The sequence below is a fragment of the Achroia grisella genome, unplaced genomic scaffold (assembly GCF_030625045.1).
Source record: "Achroia grisella isolate CSIRO2021 unplaced genomic scaffold, CSIRO_AGI_Agris_v1 utg1062, whole genome shotgun sequence".
NCBI lineage: Eukaryota > Metazoa > Arthropoda > Insecta > Lepidoptera > Pyralidae > Achroia > Achroia grisella.
The window spans coordinates 2,712,253-2,733,357 of NW_026712566.1; the positions used below are offsets into that span (position 1 = coordinate 2,712,253).

At 33.9% G+C, this 21,105-nt stretch overlaps 2 protein-coding genes across 2 annotated transcripts; both read right to left on the minus strand.

The window, feature by feature from the left end:
* Positions 1–25: 25 nt before the first annotated feature.
* On the minus strand, positions 26–1,678 carry LOC131854930 (uncharacterized). Its single transcript, XM_059206117.1, has one exon. The coding sequence runs from the start codon at positions 1,349–1,351 to the stop codon at positions 26–28; it is 1,326 nt and encodes a 441-aa protein (XP_059062100.1). The 5' UTR covers positions 1,352–1,678.
* LOC131854939 (protein Flattop) lies at positions 1,591–15,616 on the minus strand. The gene is made up of 4 exons (XM_059206128.1): positions 15,434–15,616; positions 8,868–9,081; positions 4,429–4,586; positions 1,591–1,807 (listed from the first exon to the last, which is right to left on the minus strand). Exons 1-4 carry the CDS (start codon positions 15,458–15,460, stop codon positions 1,739–1,741), a joined length of 468 nt encoding a protein of 155 aa, XP_059062111.1. The 5' UTR covers positions 15,461–15,616; the 3' UTR covers positions 1,591–1,738.
* Between the last annotated feature and the right edge of the window lie 5,489 nt (positions 15,617–21,105).

Genomic DNA, 21,105 nt, shown 5'->3' on the forward strand with positions numbered 1-21,105 from the left:
TATTAGTGACTACATTCATTATAGTTTACTGGTAAACACTTTCAATGAGTGGTTTGCGCCTCTGCTCCGGTGGTTTGTATGCGTGCTGGTAAACGCTTGCCAATCGCCAATGCTCAGGGTAACCACTTGCGTTTGAGTCCCGCCATATACTAAATGGTGGTGCTAGAGTCGGTATCGTGTAAGACTTCTTTGAGTACGGATGACGCATCTTAGGAATTTTTAGACCCTTCGAGTCAGTTGTACTGGTAACACTTTGTACTGAATTCGGATTACCAGCTTTAAAAGCGAATTTGTAGTCTTCTTTTTGTTTTGGCTCCTCATGCAATTTCTCGTGGCATGGCAAACAATTCCGATGCTTTGTATTAGACAAGTCACTCTCCTTAGAGCGTTTAGACAGTTGAGATTCATTCGGCGAACTTTGATGCAGTTTACCTTGCGCCAAAGGCGTTTTTTCGTACGATTCCAAACTGTGGCGGTTCTTATTTAAATCGTGGCGACTACTTTTTTTCAAGTCTGCACTCCAAGCATCTTTTATTGGCTGGAGCTTCTCTGGTCTTAAATCACGGTTAGAGCTGCGACTTGCCTCGCTTGGTGTGCCGCATCCGTGTATACCGTCACACGGAGACTTTTTTACAGAATGACCAGAACTTTTTCTACTTGACGACTTCGAGCTTTTATCATTCTGGTATTTCTCGGCGTAGTTGTGTTGCGGACAGTGTTGGACATCACAAGAATCTTTCCGCTTTTGTTTTGCCATATCTTTTTCAAAATATGGAACTGGATGGTGCCCGGGATCGTCTCCTGCGCGATTTTGATGAAAAATTGACATCGTGTGGCCAGCTACTGCTTGTTCAATTTCTTCTTTAGGAGTGTGTACCATTGTGAAAACAGCTGGTGCTTTTGAACCGTTTGAGCCATCTATGTGTTTAGGTGGCCGTGGTTCAGACTTTGGATCATCTGGTCGAAAATCCCAACAGATAGCTAGATCCATGAGCGATAGTGATTTTTTGTTCTGGCTGCCCAGGTCGGGAGTTGACGTGGAAGGTCTTTTGTTTTCGTGTTTGTCTCCTTCGGTCTTTTTATGGTCGCAAGTCTTCGGTCTATGTACACGCATTTTAGTGCAACAAGTAGGTCCTGCAGCACCGTACCCTTTCCAACCTATTGCATATGGCTTCACTATAATATCTGAATCTCTGTGTTCAGCGATTTTAGTTAAGTTTCTATATCCCAAAGTATCTGGAAGAGGTTGATGCTCTAAATTACCGACGTGCATTTTCTTCGCAAACTGGAAATTTTGCGATACATTTACGTGAGGTAATTTTGGTGTTTCACTCTTTTTACCATATTTCATGTTCTGGTCCCGTACATTTTCCTTTGCATTCTCAGCTACTTTTCTCCAGAATTTATCTGTTTCGTCTTCCTGCTGACCGTGTAGTTGTTCGATTGCGTTTTTAACTAACAAATCATGGCTTTCGTGCCGTTTATCGGGATCCGTTAATGCTCCTGGAATATATGGTATATGGCCGTCTTCATCTACTGGTTCTTTCTTTTCAATTTCTAATGGATTATCCTCTTTATTAATTTGTACGTTATCTGCTTTTTCAGTTTCGTTTATTTCTTCGTTATTAACCTCAGAACCATTGACAGCACAGACATGGAAAGATTTTACAAAAATAACTTAAATTTCTTATTAATTTCTATTTATAAATAATAAATAAAAATTACTATGCGTGCGATACTAAGTCTTCCTGTCTTCAGTGCTTCTATTTTTTGTGCGCTTGTGCTTGTGGAATGGGCATTGGCGTGGCTGAAATAAACGAAATATAAACCAAAGATTAATGTGATATGCCGTAAATAGTAGCGTGCTGTGAGTCGCAAACGATAAATATAAATAAAAAAGTATATAGAACAAAAAGGTTGTTTTAAAACGTACCAGTAACATTATTATGGTTATTGCAGTAAGTTGCTATTAGTTCTTTAAACTAAATCAAGTAGGTAGCAATGTTGTAATACATACTCTAAGGAAGGCAGAGCGTTGTCTTCAAATAAAAATATTATGGAAACATCAACCACAGTTTAAAGAAGTATTAAGCATTATCTATAAGTAAAATAAAAGTACGCATTCGTTGTACCTACACTACTTACTTATATATTTTTATGTAATTAGTAACCGTTACCATTGCCTATATACAGACATCACATCATCATCATTCATCATCTGTGGTATCACCCGGTGATGAATGTTTCACCCTTTTTTCATTTATGTATGATGCAGTTCACAATTATAAATATTATTTATGTTCATTTAAAGTGTTACCTATACTTTGCAAAGAAAGATGTTGGCACAAATATTATACGACAATTATGTCATTTAACACTACAAGTCAATAACTATTAAACTAAACGAGGAACAGAAGGCAGTATAATAACTGATTTAAAGAAATGTACTACTCCATACAATAGATATCACGTCACGCAAACGAAATAAATGCAAAACTATTAGGAAGTGGCAAGACAGTTACATTGACAAATCGCAAGCCGTGTCACTAACCTATATAACTTTCAAGGATTTTACATCATAGACTAAGGACGGAAGCGGGAAAAATTGTCATGGCGCCAAACAGTTCAAAATAATGTCACAGATAAGATAATATTACATAACTAGCTGTACCCGCGACTTGTCCGCGTCGAATTTAACTTTACTATTCTAAAATAAAAAAAATCTAAATTAAAAATAGCCTAAGTTACTCCTTATTACATCAGCTACCTGCCAATAAAAGTCCCGTCAAAATCGGTCCAACCATTTCAGAGATTAACCGGAACAAACAGACGAGACATACAAAAATTGTAAAAAAAATATTTTGGTGTATGTACCATATTTATATTCATATACAAGTAGTAAAAACGGTTATTTCAATATTACAAACAGACACTCCAATTTTATGTATATGTATAGATAATGTTTATTTGCTGTAGTTGTGTAAACATTAATTATTTTTAGAATAAAATTAGATTTTAGAAAAATAGTATACTATTTCCAGAGATCTCACCAACAAAACGGCCGAAATGGCCGCCATGCCGTTTTGTAGGCAGTAAAATTACAAATTACGAGAGGGTGCCGCAATCTTAAGGAATAAGAAAGCATCAGGTTTTGTACGGAATTCTATGACAAGGCACAGATACGACAATATTACATGTACATGTAGTAACACAACAGCCTTTTACTGGAATTCATGACGTAATTTTATTTTATTTTTCATAGTTGGCACTGTGTAGAATCGAACCCAGGACTGGCTAATACGATCAAAAAATTTTGATTTCATTAGATATAATCCCGCACTGTCAATATAACATTATTCAATTTCAAAGCGTTTATTTACTTGAGAAGTAAATAAACGCCTTTACTGTAAGTACAAGTGATGCCTTAAATTAGTCAACAAACAAATAGTTATACCGTTACTTCAGACGGGCTAGTCGTATGCATTGTCAATTATGTGGCTACAGACATGCCCACATTTCAGTTAGTACCTACTCGAATATTTGAATATAACGTGGCCAAGAGCCAGCCCACCCGTCTCTTGAATTATTTTTTGACTTTATTATCGGTGTTTCCATCACTGGAGAGTCAGTTATAGATATAAATTACCACGAAGATTTTATTTTAATCCACGACCTTCTAGGCGTAAAACAGGATGGTAAACCACTAGCCATGACGTTGTAATTTATTATATAATTGAAATGTAATAATGACATATGTATTTATATCATTCAAAATACGTAAGATATCAAAGCGAACGAGGTAGGTAGGTGGATTCACTAAGTTTAGTTTCACTAATCCGGGTAATAAATTATAAGCATAATGTATTACGCATACCTATCTACAATATTTACGATTTGCAATGTGATTACTCAAACATTAAACAAGCTGTCATAGTGTCATTTAAATTAGGTGTTTTAAATATGAAATAAATGTGCCAAAGAGAATAAATATCGGTCTACAATTTTAACAAAACCTTGTTACTTAAATATCAAACGTGCATGGCAATAATTTATAATACACGGGATTATAATTAGATATTAGACATAGCCACCTGAAACTGGCTTTAAAAAAATCTGTCTAGTTTCTAAGTTCTTCTCAATTTAATCTGTGCACAGAACAGGACTGTAGAGAAAAGAACTTAATACAAAAAAAACATGTAGTTTATAAGCGGCTAAAATATCGTACATGAATTATTTTTGATTTTATTTGATTTCTACAGGTACCTGTTGTACAACTGTCGAAAATATTAAGTATGTTATTTAGAAATTGTTCACTAAGAACTACACTTATGTACATTCTATATCACAAAAATCTGACCATAAACAAATATCAAACGTTTCGCGCGCTTTTATCTGTCAACTTCAAAACGTCACATCTGTGCAACTCACAATGAACGTCTGTTCCTCTATTGGTACGCTTTCCTCCTTTGCTTTCCCACGTTTTCCAGTACGCATGCGCCCTGCTGCTGCTGCCTTAGGCCTCTGCACACGAAGATTGACCCAATCTGGGAATCTTCCCATTGGTGGCTCCTTAGCTAATTCTTCCGCTGGAAATTATGTCTTTAATTATAATTATAACTTTAAACCTTAAAACCCGAATCGAATTTAATTTTAGAGCAGTTAGTACAAAAATCATAATATCGACACTCAATGTCTTTTGTAAAAACATTTTTATCCGAACATTTATATATTTACATGTATAAATATAAGGCTGTCTGGTGCCAAAATGAAGAGAAAAAAAATTATTTAGAGAACTTCAGTGTAAAATATAGTAGCTTTTTATCATATAGGACACAACATAGAACAACAAAAGATGCCATCTTTTTATATTGCTATATGAATTAACCCAATATTTTGTATTTATCAGCCATTTAGATAAATTTATTGTAGCAGGACTATTAGCATAAAAACAGCTCAACAAAAAAGTCAAGATGTAGCACAATAATATACAAGATAATCCCAGCGTCACAACTACTCGAAATAGAACAGTATACCAAGACATCTGGCCCACGGGGTAGGTACTGATGGATTAAATTCTCCAATCATGAGGAGATCCATGTCCATCGATAACGTGATAACACTTAAGTCAATTTTTTAATAATGTGACTAAATTAAAAACACAATATTTTTTCTTAACCATTCGATTTGCGTAAACATACATATTTTGAATTTGATTTCGTAGCCGAGTGTTTGCGTCCGTAAGTGTATTTATTTTATATTTAAACTTTTTTTAATTTTGTACAATAGGCGGGTTTAATGCTAATAGTATACCTACCAGGCAACCTTAGGGAGTACAGAAATAGTCGAAGGCGGTTTAGTTTATTAAATAAAATTATATAATATATTAAATATATATAAATATAAGAGTATACATATATGTATAATAATAAGTATATTATGGCTTAATATATATAAATATATATGTATGTATGTGGTAACATACATACATATATATTTATATAAACAAACTACATATATATAAAATGATGATATTATTGCAGTTCTATGAAAGACGATTTTTTTAAAGTATACTAGCTGTCCCGGCAAACTTTGTTTTACTATATACATTAAAATCGCTATTAAAAAATAGGGGTTGATGCTAGAAGGGTGAAAATTTAGGGTTGTATGTATTTTAATGCCACATTATAAATACATATAAATAAAATGTGCCCAAAAAATAAAAAAATAATGATAGGGATGAACAACAATTATCACTTAGGGGTATGAAAAATAGATAGTAGCCGATTCTCAGACCTACTGAATATGCATATAAAATTTCATAAAAATCGGTCAAGCCGTTTCAGAGGAGTATGGTAACTAACATTGTGACACGAGAATTTTATATATAAGATTTATATGGATATGCCCTTGCATAGATTTATATTATGTTTTGCATCTCCATTTTTCTTGTGTATATTATGCACAGTCTTGACTCTTTGTTGGTCTGCTCCATGTATATAAAATGGAAAATCCATAATCAGTATCATATATCCAGTATTAAGACTTTAATCTTGTTTAAAATGATACGATATGAATAATGTTTGACTGTTTGCCAAATCAATATGATAATAAGCAATATGATATATTTTTATTTGATAAATACTTAGTTTTTTTTTTGTAAATACATACATAATATATATAGAAAACACCCAGACCGATACAAAAAATCATACTCATGAATACAAATGTTTGCACCGTGCGAGGAATCGAACCCGCGACCATCGGAAGTAAAGCGATGTGATAAACCGTTAGACTATTGTTTGTAATAACAATAATAATATAATAACATAGGTATTAATCTAATCCTACATTATAACTGAACTAACTAACGTTTTAATATTTTTTTTATTAAATAGTCAGTTGAAACTGTTTGTTTTTTTTTACAATAATTTAATTTTTTCGGAAAATATCATTCTCGTCCTCGACCTACCCCATCGCATTATCATCACCAGCCAGCGTGGACATTTATTGTAGGCCTCACTGTTTTTTTTTTTCTTTTTGCTCAACTTCTGTGTATTAATATATATAACTCAAAGGTGACTGACTGACATAGTGATCTATCAACGCACAACCCAAACCACTGGACGGATCGGGCTGAAATTTGGCATGCAGGTAGATGTTATGACGTAGCATCCGCTAAAAAGGATTTTGATTAATTCTACCTCCAAGGGGCTAAAATAGGGGATGAAAGTTTGTATGAAACTTTGTCAATTTTAAACCGATCGGGGTGAGACTTTGCATGCATAAAGCTACTATGACGTAGCCATTCCCTAAGAAAGGATTTTAATAAATACTAACTCTAAGGGGATATATTAACGCGAGCGAAGCCACGGGCAGAAGCTAGTGTTTTATAACCTTCCTCAAGAATAGAGTTATCAAATACGATAAAGCTCTTCAAATCCGACTAGTATATACTAGAGATTAGTACATTTAAACAAACAACACTCTAACTTTATATATTCGTATATATTGTAATGATTAGGTACAAAGATAAATTATTTATTTCTTTTATCTAAGATATACCTAGATTATAAACAAAGTACCTATAAGACCTTAACCACGAAGTTATGTCAATTATTAATTTTGTTCTTGAACTAGCTACTCGCCCCGGCTTCGCTCGGGTGTACATGTATTATATATATATAAACTTTCCTCTTGAATCACTCTATCTATTAAAAAAACAGCTTCAAAATCTGTTTCGTAGTTTTAAAGATTTAAGCATACATAAGGACGGACAGACAGCGACAGCGACTTTATTTTATACTATGTAATGTAATAATGATTATTGGCGAAACGGGAATTATTAGTAAATAGCTGTTGTAACTTCGTCCGTGTAGGATTTACCTTATAAATAAATAACCCTGGACAATTAATACAGCGCCATCTAGTCCTGAGATAAACAGAACTTAAGTTATGGGTAATAACTAATAGAATACTTAGAAACATTATTTTTGTAAATACATACATAATATACATAGAAAACACCCAGACCGATACAAACAATCAAACTCATAATGAATACAAATGTTTACACCGTGCGCAAAATCAAACCCGCGACCGTCGGAAATAAAACGGTATGCGAAACCGGCTAGACCACCGAGACAGTCATAACATGAGCATAGATTCTTTTCTGCCAATATCAAATATAAGAATTAAATTTTTATTTCCATTATTTCTTCCTTTTAATCAAAGCTGTTCGTTATTCACCCCTTTGCAGCGCTATATTTAGAAAACAATACTCGTGACATGGCACAGACCTATCAGGAAGTATCGTGTGTTGACAAACAGCGTATACCTATACTGCTATATATTTTTTATATCCGTTTTATACAGCTCAAGGACAAAGTTACGCACATATCATTTCTGCTGATTTACTTTGTGAAATTTTTGATAAGCGCTTTCATTACCGATTCCTCCGGTATGACAATTCCTAGGAGGATTGCGACATCATATTGCAGAAGAAAATGTAGACCAGGCAGATCGAATAAAAGGTAGCGTTGCCACATTGTACAAACAGCGAGAAAAATAAGGAGTACATTAATAACTCTAGTCGACTTATATAGCGCCATCTAGTCCCAAATTATCAGAATGGGTTTATGGGTGACAACTGATATAATTACTTAAGACACATTTTTTAATAAATACATACAAAATAATGAAACACCCAGACTAATATAAACCTACTCATAAATTATACTGTGCGAGAATGGACCCCGCGACCATCGGAACTTAACATTTTAAACCTCCATACTATTGTAATATTACAAATGCTACATCCGCAATACCACTTATACCTCCCTCTGCCTTTTAAACCTCATAGAGAGCCACCAGCACAGGGGAAGGTTGTCTACCTTCCCCTGTGAGGTACTACCGAACTCTTACCGGCTAAGACCAAGGTGTTAATTCTCTTAACCTTTTGTCACGTGACTACGCCAAGGAATCCTCCGTAACCCTGACAGCTATGCCTCTATCTACCCTAAACTACGCGGATGGGAATGGAATTGTTAGTAGTATAATATTATATTATCTGTGGTAGTATGGACCAGTGCAATGAAGACATGCACTAATAATGTTCTATGACGGGTCGACCTCCCCGTAATCCCTCCTGGAAACTATCCTGGTTATTTTATCATCATTTGCCACGATGTTCATTTTATCGTCCTCGACTAGTCCGCCACTAGGACATATCATTAGCACAAGCGGTTGTACCAATTACATATTCATTAAATGGAACTAAACAGTAACCAACTGTAGACTGTTCTATAGTTGGTTACTGTTTAGTTCCATTAACGTCCCAGTAACGGTCAGAATTACTAAGTCATACTTACCAACTTTCCTCGTAATCTTCCTCGGCAGGTCCCAAGTCCCGGTGTAGTGGCCGAAGCATCTCGATGTTCCTCTCGGAGCACCGGGCAAGAAGTGGCCGTTTATATCGCAAATCGGTTTCGGGTTTGGACGCATTTCAACCGGCCTAGCCCGGCTTGGCGCCCAACGTGGGACCTGCCAGTTGCCGAGTCGCTTCGGCATAGACTCTTTGTTGAACTGCAAAATGCGAAGATTAATAAATACAAGATGTTGTATTACATGCACGAAGTACCGATTTCTTTTTGAACAATCAAATAAGAGAGAATTATTTGTATACGTTCAAATTTCACAATTGTATTACATTTTTTTTTATTTTAGATAAAATTTTATTTTATGTTTATAAACTTTTAGCAAATTATTTTGGCACAAACAGTCAATAATTCAACTTATAATTACATGCTAGTATATATATAGTAGATAGACAACGAGTACCGAAACGAAATAAAAAGGTTAGCGTTAATATATACGATAACAAAATAAAAATCCAAGTCATATTATTTAAGATATAGACAATAATAAAATACAAATAGAAAACCCACTTCTTTTTTAAAACCTTTAACTTGTGATCTCAAAATACAAATTATAATTACTATCTAACAAAAAAACCCTTAACAATAACGTGGCACGCGTCACCCATTTAGCAGGTGTCAAATCACCCCGACGCGTTATAATAATCATCCCTCTCGACAAAGGGTTGCAAATTGTTATTTACCCCATACATCACCAGTGTATTTCCCTAAATTATAATTATAATGGGGTGTAATAAATTAGAATTATCTTATCAAACTATATTTATTTAGGACTTGCTTATCATAATTTTATTACTTACTAGCTACTGGCCCCGGTTTCGCACGGGTGTACATGTATTATATATATAAACCTTCCTCTTGAATTGCTCTATCTATTAAAAAAACCGTTTCAAAATCCGTTGCGTAGTTTTGAAGATTTAAGCATACATAGGGACGGACAGACAGCGGCCGCGACTTTGTTTTATACTATGTAATGATGATATATCTGAATGTTACTTTCTATACGAATAAAGAGTATCTTAAAAATATATCGTACAAAAGTGGTTGTGTTAATTTTATTTCAATTAAAGTTATATCTATTATTTCGTAAACGATCTTAATAAAAGAGCAAATTCACTATTTAGCTGTATTTTTTAATTCTAAATCGTTTTCGACAGTATTTTTTCAATTACATTATTTTCTAATAGTAGAGAAGATATTAAAACTTTAGCAAATAAATGAAACTTAATAATGTTATGTATCATCAGCAGCATATGTATAGTTACTATCTATTTTTCATACCCCTGAGTGATAAGAGTTTAAACCTCTATATTTTGTTTATATTTTTTTATAATGTGGCATTAAAAAATACATACAACCCTTTTTTAACAGCGATTTTAATTTATATGGCAAAACAACGTTTGCTGAGACAGTATCATTATATATCGGTATAACCTCAATGTCCCTGAACTTGTGGACCTTGTCTATTCGGCCTTATTCAGGCATTGTCCTATTACGTCTACGTAGCAATGCGTTTCCCTTTGTCACTGTTGTTATGCGATGCTAAATTTAGCATAGCTATTAGAGTATGTATTCGTATGCTATAAGGGGCCATCCACACAACATAGTCACACAAATTTCGTGACTTGATCCCTCCTGTGACTATGTCACAACTTTGCAATACTACATTAGTACACCGAGTGCAAATTTTTAAACAAAACAATTTAAACCTATTTTAAATTTTACAGATATATTTACTCGTAATTACAGAAGTTTATGAAACTATTACTTAATCTAAGACCTTTTTACCTTCATAAATAAAGAATTTGAATTTGAATTTAGAAACATTTAAAAGTTTTTCGTTATTATTTAAACGTTTTAATATAGGTGGAAATGGTATTGTTAGTAATATTATGTTATCTGTGGTAATATGGACTAATGACCCCATTGCAAATACTATGTCAGGTTGACCTCCACGCGGTTCCCCCTGGAAACCATCGTGATAAATTCCTAGTGAACGTGTCACGATGTGCTAACTGACCTGACCCCATGTTCATCGTATCATCCTCCACTGGTACCCAGCCAGCGTAACCGTTAGCACCGACAGGTGAGCTATTCCATTAACATAAAAAAACATGAAAATATATTAGATATATAAAAGTGACGTCACAAAACTTATGTTCACTCCTACCTTTTGTCACACAATGTCACACTTTCTCCCTATTCTCAACGTATGACGTATTTTATGGGTGGGCCTTAAGTAAGTTGTATCATAGAGCAGCGACGCACGAAGTTTTAATAGTCAACCTTCGACCAAAACTAATTTACTATTTTTTTATACTACGATGGTGGCAAACAAGCATACGGCACTAATCCATAAACTTTTATTTTATGTATTTCTGGCTATACGCAGATCGCTACGTAAGTTACTGGCGTTGAAAGTCAATAGCAATTATTCAAGTAAACGGCCATAACACAACAATAGCCTAAACAAAAAACAAACAGGCGAAATGAAATTAATGAAATTTGACGGCCTTGGTAGTCTAGCGGTTTAGCACACCGCTTTACTGTCGATGGTCGCGGGTTCGATTCCCCGCACGGCACAAACATATGTATGCATGAGTATGATTGTTTGTATCGGTCTGGGTGTTTACTATGTATAATATGTAAATAATTACGAAAAAAAAAATGTATTTGTACCAGTTATCTAGTACCCATAACACAAGCTTTAGCTAGCTCAATTTGGGTCTAGATGGCGCTGTGTGATTGTCTTGAGAAAATAATAAAAACAAAAATGAGAAATACAAAAAATAGAGTCCGTCATAGACTGCCAAACCTCGAAATCTGCATTCATAAGCAAAAAAACTTCTTGCCAAATTATAAGTAATAAATGCTTGTTACATTGAGGAAGTTAGTACGATTATTAAAAAAATATTGGTCGGACATTACGCATAAGAACGTACGTCTTAACATATATAGTTAAGGATAATACCCAATTAAGAGATTGATTCTAAAACCTTATTGTAATAATAATACCCCTGGACAATTCACACAACGCCATCTAGCCCCAAACTAAAAGAGCTTGTGTTATATACTAGACAAGTAGCCCTCCACTAAAGAATGAATCCAGAGATTATCCTTAATCTTTGGTTTACTGAAACGAATTTAATATTCTAAATCGTTTCAGTAAGTTCTTTAAGTTTTGGAAGACCATTTATCGAACAAGACTATATCATTATATAGTATAAAATTAAGTCGCTGTCGCCGTCTGCCCGTCCCTATGTATACTTAAATCTTTAAAACTACGCAACGGTTTTTGAAGCGATTTTTTTTAATAGATAGAGTGATTCAAGAGGAAGGGTTATATGTATAATATACATGTACATCCGGGCGAAACCAGGGCAAGTAGCTAGTGATAGCACTAGCTACATGCCCTGGTTTCGCCCGGGCCCGCTCCAATTGATAATAGCAGAGCAGAGCAGCAATGAAATGTGTAACAAAAACTTGGGAAATGTGACTCAGACGAAGTTACGCAGATCTGCTGGTCTCATAAACAAAGGTAAAACGCGTTTATTCAAAGGCAACGGTATTGCAAATTTATTTTAGTATGCTGAATTACTGTTCACAATAACAATAGTAATAATAACTCTTGCGCACAGATAAATAAATAACAATAAAGTACAATAAAAATGTTTCACAAAAGGCAGTCTTATCGCTATTAGTAATGTCTTACAGACAACCTGGTATTGACATATAGGGAGAGGGTAGGAGACGCATACTAGACACTATATTTATAATACACTTAAGGATAAACATACATTTTATAGGCAGAAATACATAAACTTACACACTAATACATATATATATATATACATACACGTTTATATCTAAAAATTACGTGTCACGTTGTTGTCGCGATGAACTCCTAAACTACTGAACCGATTGCAAATTTGATTTGCACATTGTGTGTAATTTGATCCAACTTGAAACATAGGATAGCTTACGTCTCAATTTATAGTCGCAATATTATTTTATTTAAGAACCTTAGCCACAACAACGCGTGGCCGGGTCTGCTAACATATATTGGATGAGAATAAAAGAAAAATCATATATAATTCATTTACAGAGAGAGATAATGAGATTTTAATTAATTTTTAAATATAGCATGTGATTGTGCTGGTCGAATGGAAAATGGCAAGGAGTTCCAGAGACAGTACAATGAAAAAATCGCTGTAATAATTAGAAGAATGAAATGTAAAGATTAAACAAACCCTTCTTGTGCTACATAATGCAGAACCTGGATTTCTTCATGTCTATAGTTATAGATAATATTATGTTATCTGTGGTTATAGTCGCTTTTAGTTTAATTACAATTCCAGTCACATACAAATATAAAAAAATGTTTGTTCAATTAAATCACCTATGACTAGCCATTTTTTATTCTACCACTCATTCGGAAATCAGACATATATCAAAAAGAACGAGCAAAAAACATACCTGTTGCGCTGTTAATTCAATTTATGGACATTTGTAAGACTTTATGTGACTACAAACTGCCAAATAGCAAATATTAGAAAAGTAAATAATTTAATGTTAAAATATAATAGTAACTTGAGTAACAAAACATATTGGTATCAATCATAGCGATCATATATAAATGTGCTATTGTCTGAAATCGTAACTTTTTTAAGCACCATAGACAATAAAATACAATTCCGAACTGATACACAAGAGCTATTAACTAAAGACCAGTAGGCATAGTGTCAAACATGGATTAAAGAGGATTACAATGGCGTGAAAAATTGTCATTCTCTCGCAAACAACTCACCCCTCGTTACAATGACCGAATGTCTAATAAAAAATAAACAATATTGAACGGTGCATCCTTGACATAAAGTTCAATTTAGAGCATGGACAAAAAAATTGAGGATGTTTGCAATGTAATTGGATGAATCTAACTTGGATTAAGTGCATTACAATTTGTATGTAAGTAAAAAACGTATGGGGGCCGCGATAGTTGCAGGTGCTCGTGTATTAAAAAATTGATGAGGTTCGGACTAACTACATCGTATATTTCTTTGTTTATGGTCGTTTCAGATAAAAAAATATATATTCCCTTATTCATAAAATCATTTTTTTTAAATATAAAGTTTTATTTATGAAATATTTTTTTAAATAAGTAAATATATCATACAAGTGTCGAAGTTTTCTAGGGGTTTTTTCAAGAACGGTATATTAAGGGTCGACAATGCGCACGTGACACCACTGGTGTTACAGACTTTCATAGACTACGGTAACCATTTACCATCAGAGGGGCCGTATGCATGTTTGCCACCATCGTGGTATAAAAAAATATAACGGCAACATGATAAGCGCTATCTAGTCCCAAATCAACAAAGTTCTAGACAACTAATATAAAAAGGTACTCGAGTACATTTTTTTATATACCTACAAAATACAAAGACCGAAATACAAATGTCCGTATTGTGCAGGGATCGAACCAGCGACCATCGCAAGACGGGGTTTTCACCGCTATACAACTTTGGTAATAAAATAAATTAATATGAACGTAACAAAATTTCTTCATACGTATCACAGACTTCATACTTTGTATTACAATATAACAATGCAACTAGTACATCAAGCAGGCCGTATGCTTATCTTTCACCGTTACGACATAAAATTAAACTAACACACAAACTAGCTTATTACAAAAAAAACGCCTAATATTTTAATTATGTAGTGTTTTGCGGCAATTTATTATTATAATAAAACTTCTTTAAACTCCCACAAAAAATATATGTCAGTTACTACAAATTTTATTTAGAAATAATATCTGAACGAAATATTCTGCTAAAACTAAACGGATTGGTACCTATATTTTACAAGACTATATTAAGTTTGAAAACTATTATATTACAATATTTATGTAATTGGGACGGCAAACAATACCACCCGATGGTAAGTGGTAACTGTCACCTAAATAAGTACATGAACAGCACCACAGATATCGCGTCATGGGATGTCTGTGGTATAACTCATGCGTTGACATTCCAGATGACTATAATATCATACTTCCAAATACCTAATAATAAAAATAAACATTTTTATCTGTCTCAATTAATAAACTATTACCAGTGCTGCCTATAATAAAATTTAGGAGTAATAATCGAGACAAAAATGTCTGTAAATCAGAGGGGGCAGTAAGTCCACTCTCTCTGCTATTCTGCTATAGTCTATCAGTAAATTTTTAAATTAAATTCAACGACAACTATAGCATTTAAGTTCAAAATTATCCTCTACGAGTCTTAGTGAACATCAAAAATTTACAAAATTAAAATCTAAAAATTAGTCAAAACATATCCTGTAAGTTCTCAACAATATCTCGAACCTATATTACGGACATATTCTATAAAGCTTTTCAAATAGGTGAGGTAGAAGGCACAGACGATTTTAAGTCTACCTCGCTAAGTCTCCAGAATATACTGTTTCTAATTTAAAGAACTTAACTAATAACTCACCTGACCACTGTCGAAATGGTAGGCCATTTTAAAACACTGTTACTAAAACAAATCTTAAACACATTTAATACAGTCTTTATTAGGATGTATTGCATCGGGAAATCATCAGGAAATGTGAAAATCTATTGGCACAACTACTGTTATGTTGTCATGGAAACGGGACTATTTCCAGCCAGGACTATGATGGATTTTCCTTCCACGCACACTGTCCTTAAAGGTGAACGACCTTTTGACGTTGAATGAAAAATTGGCGCGCGTGTCGACTTTTCTTTTTAATTGCTTTTTTTTAATGCAGTGAGTTCTAGTTTTGATTTATAGTTGTTATTCTATTGAAAATGAGCCTACTACATGTTAGAATAAAGTAGATATCAGTAGGTATATGTATATTGACCTATTATGATTATTATACATCGTTTACTGTCTGATTGATGTCCATAAGATGAGTTATAAAAATGAATTAAGTTATGAAAAATTCCAAATGAAGGTATTGGTTAAGGCGATATCACTCTATTGACTATTTATAATAATATATCTTCATGATTCTTATCTCGGACGGGGTAGTCAGAGGTATTTTTTTAAATGATGATTCTGGAATGAAGCCCCCCCTGCCCTAAAGGTTTATGCTGGTGGGACACTAGTGGAGGATGATAAGATGAGTCTGTCCTGACAAATTCACCAGGCATTTATCACGATGGCATTCAGTGAGAGTCACGTGGAGGTCAATCTGACATGGTTCATTGCTAGCAATGGGGTCATTAGTCTACATTACTAACAATCCCTTGGACCCCAGTCAGAGGTATTATCAACTGTCGACATCGTGGCCAACGTCACTTGATATACTCACATTTTATTGGGTGTATTTGAATATAGTAAGGGACAATCCTATTATTTACCTACCTAATCTATGACAAACCAAAATAATATCTTGGATATCTATCAGATAATTTGGTTTGTTACCGACATTTCCATCAATAGAGAGTTATTTAAAAATTTTGACACACAGTTTTTGTGTTGGTTAAATTGAAGATTACAACTTTTCGGTCAGAGTAGTAGATACCACAGATAAGATAACATTACATAGTCCTAAACCACTAAGCTGCATTGCTCTCTAAAATTATTCCTAACCTATAATTAAAATAAATAGGTATACGTACACAAATTTCTAACAGATATAATGACATCGTAAAACCTTATCTACATAAAAAAAAAGTCAGTCGATTAAAACTCAATTTTCTTGTTTACTTTTTACTCCATCTACGGCATTCTACAGTACGAGTATATACGTATATGTACGGTATATAGCTGTATACGGAGACGCGTGAGCCGGGTGACTTGGAGATTGTACAATGTTGCGTGCTGTACAGCTATGTGGATGTCGCCGTAAAGAAAATTAGCGATTACCATGACCTTGACTGGATACATTTGTATTTGTTGTGTACCCATAACTGCTTATTATTACAGCATTAATATCGTTTTGCGAGTACATTAGCCGCGGATGTCGCGGCCCGGTACATGAATCTTTGCATAAATTATTTTATTTTGTGACCGATTATATCAATTTGAAAGCGACTTCACGTTTTATTAGGGCTGACTGTACATACTACGTTCGCTATTTAAAATGGAGGTTAATATTGTAGTTTATGATATATACATACATGTCTTTTCACAAATTCGCGTAAATTTATTAATATTTCCACAATATTAACACGTCTTGTAAGCGTATCTTAATGACAGAAACAAATTACAAAATTAATAAAAAAAACATACCTATTTGTTCTTTAAAAAAATCTAATGATCCTAATTCAATTCAAGTGAAGTGGTACTGTGGTACACTGTTGTACCTCCGATAGTTGCCGGTTTGAATCCTCGCTCGGCACAAACACTTGTATTCATTAGTACCTATTTTCTACATATACATATATTATGTATGTATTTAAAAATATGTTTGTATGAATTGTCTAGTACGCATAACACAAGCTCTGCTTAACTTGGGACTAGATAGCGCTGTGTGTTGTATTGTATTGTGTCCTGATACAACACACTGTTATAATTTGGGATATCTATCAGATGTTAATTTAATAGACATCCATTGGGGATGTTACAGCCCTAAATTGGATGCAAATCATGAGCCTTCTAAATGTAGTTGACAACTTGAATTTACAACAACGCTACAATAGTTTACGACAACTTCAGTAAGAACGAAAGTTAAGTGCAGTCTCTATTTTCATAAACAGTTTTCAAAGTGGATAATAAAAAGGGCTTTTCATGTGAAGGCAGGATTTAATTTATTACAATTTATTTATAATAAATAAATGTAAATCTATAAATGTTATTAATGTTATAAACCAGAAAGTTTGTGAGTATGGATGGTTTTTACTCTTTCACGCAAAAACTATTGAACGGATTTGGGTGAAACTTTATAGCTGATACATCAGAATAACATATAGGCTATATTTTATATTGAAATTTAATGCGGGAGAAACCGCAGGCACAGCTAGTAATAAATAAATGTAAATCTATAAATAAATTTATAATAATAAAATTTTATTTCTCTTATCAATAACCCCCAAACTTGACCTGTATCCTGGGGGATGGGAGCGCGGATACCATAAAGATGTAGTATGTGTACTCACACTTGACTGAAGCTATAAAGGGCAGCTGCAGCCAATAGCATTAGAGTAGTCCGTAATATAAAAAAAAACTTAATAATAATTACATAAACCTTCAGAAGGACACAACAAAGTCCTTTGCTTCTGTTGCACTTATTTGAGCATTAGCTGACCCGAGCAAATTCGTCTGCGTCACACTTACTTGACATTTATCATTATATTTCGCCCAATTTACATAATATCTTTTTAAATTATAGCCTCATGTTATATTACGAGCGTTCTGTGCCGAATGTCTCCTCGGAACATCTTTTTTCCTACAGCCACTGCCCCATTTATTTCAGAAAATGTGGGAAAGATGACGCTAGTGATTCCCGAGCGTAACTTTTCTTTTTTTGAATTATTTACATTGGGATCAAAGTTCTTACGGCTCCGTAATGGTAAGCAATTACCGCCGCCCATGAGCACCTGCAACACCAGATGAATTGCAAGTGCGTTGCTGGCTTTTAAGATAGAGGATAAACTAATCTCTTGAATGTTTCTATATCGTATCCATTCGGAAATATCATTGCTGGAAGGTGATTCAACAATGTAATTGTACGTGGCGAAAAGTTTTTTGAAAAACATACTGTGGGGGATCGTCATTCATCCAGATGATCATGATATTTTAGTTTCTGGCGGGTAGTGTGATGATGAAATTCAAGTTCAATTTAATTCAATTCAATACAGTGATGCTTTCTAAATACAGTGCCACTCTCAATCAACTTTTCTACGATAATGCCAAAAATCGACATAATATTCTGTTAATCTTTACATAGTATAAAATGAAGTTACTTGTCGCTGTCTGGTCGCTTAGATCTTTCAAACTACGCAACGGATTTTAATGCAGTTTTAGCAATAGATAGAGTGATTCAAGAGGAAGGTTTATATATAACACATCTATACTCGTGCAAAGCCGGGGCGGGTAGGTGGTAGAACTATATGTATGTACAAAAAAATATGACTATATAATGATATATATACTTTGAATTTCGTTCTTAAAAACAATGATACATACATATATACCTACATACGTATCTGATTAGATACAACTACGATACCGCGATATGACTCATATTATAAGTCTACATATGTATGAAAGCTATTAAACTTATCATAAAGAAATCATAAACATTTCATCACAAGTGTAATTCTAGAGTCTTTTTCAAATATTCTTAGATTTACAATAATATTCATTGACAATATTATATATCCCTTTAAGTAATTTTATATAGACTTTAACTTCCATCAAAATCAAAGAGAAAAAATAATTAATATTTAAATTATTTACAAATTGCACATATAAAATAAATAATATTGTTCGAGTTATATTAAATATAAGGCTAGTACACATTAATATAATAATATTTCTGAATGGTTCTCACAGCGCCATCTAGTCCCAAGCTAAGCAGAACTTGTGTTATGGATACTATACAATTAATATATATACATAGACCAATTTTAATATACATAGAAAACACCCAGACCGATACTAACAATCATACTCATGAATACAACTTTTGCACCGTGCGAGGAATCGAACCCGCGACCGTTTGATGTAAGGCGGTGTGCGAAGCCGCTAGACCACAGAGGCCGTTGTATAGAACATTCTTTATCACTTATGTATGTTATTATTTTTTTATCACTACCATTATCGTCCAGTTATCAACATCAGATCGTGAGATTCTTAGTCGATACAATCCCATAAAAATACACTTGGAAAGTCGAAAGGTAGAGCTACTGCAAAATTAATGCGTGTTATAAAAATACGAGGCAGCACATCCCCTCCTGGGTCCTCAATTACCATGAGGCACCTGCGGCCCGGGACGGTCAGGATCGATAGGCGGGGATAGGCGGGGTCGGCCCGGGATTGGCCCATCTCCAGTAGGCGGAGCGAGGATGCTGTGCAGATGTTACCTCTAAAGGTTGTAACACAAGTACTGCAATATAAAATAAATTCATTATTATTAAATTACTTTTAGAAATATTAATTTCTATCATAGATAAGTTAATTAGTTTCTATACACACATGTATAAATACGTTTTTTTTTTCGGAATACTCTAATGCTATTGGCCGCAGATCCTTTACAGCTTCACCGGGCGATGGCACTCCAAACCCGCGGAAGGACTTATAGAGCAAATGAAGGCCAACTCCCACCTGACTGATGCAACTTTAGTCTGAGAGCACCGCTAGGGGTTCGAACTTCGGCTTAGGTTCTCGTAATTTCTATCCCGTTTGAATTGGTACAAATAGTATAAATCGTGTAGTTTCTATCTGTACATTTTCTTTTAACCAGATTCTGAAACAGTTTCCACTGTACTTTCGAGAAATCCTTCCGGAATGTTTATATCCCCCTAACTTTATAAATATAATAGTTTTGAATGGACACTGAGTGGATTTTGCTAAAAAATTAAGGTAATATCACTACATAGTATAAAATAAAGTCGCTGTCGCTATATGTCCTTTCCTGTGTATGTTTAAATATTTAAAACTACGCAACGGGTTTTGAAACGATTTTTATTTTTAATAGATAGAGTGATTCAAGAGGAAGGTTTATATGTATAATACATGTACACCCGTGCGAAGCCGGGGCGAGAAGCTAGTAACTAATACATCAATATAACACATCCCTATATAGTATAAAATTTACTTATGTTTTGTAAATACATACATAATATAGGTACATGGAAAACACCAAAACCAATACAAACAATCATACTCATGAATACAAAGTGAGAGGAATCGAACCCGTCGCCGTTTTAAAATAATGCTTATTAAACCGCTAGACCACTGAGGTTGTCAAGAAATATGAGAATGTTATAAACAGATACCAAATTAATTAAATTAGATAAAGTCAACACATTCTAATTAAAAATTACGTCAGAAATTTAATTATAACTAGCTGTACACGCGACTTCGTACGCGTGGAATTTAACTTTATTTTTCTAAAATAAAAGTAGCCTAAATTACTCTTTATTACATCAGCTACCTGCCAATAAAAGTCCCGTCAAAATCGGTCTAGCCAT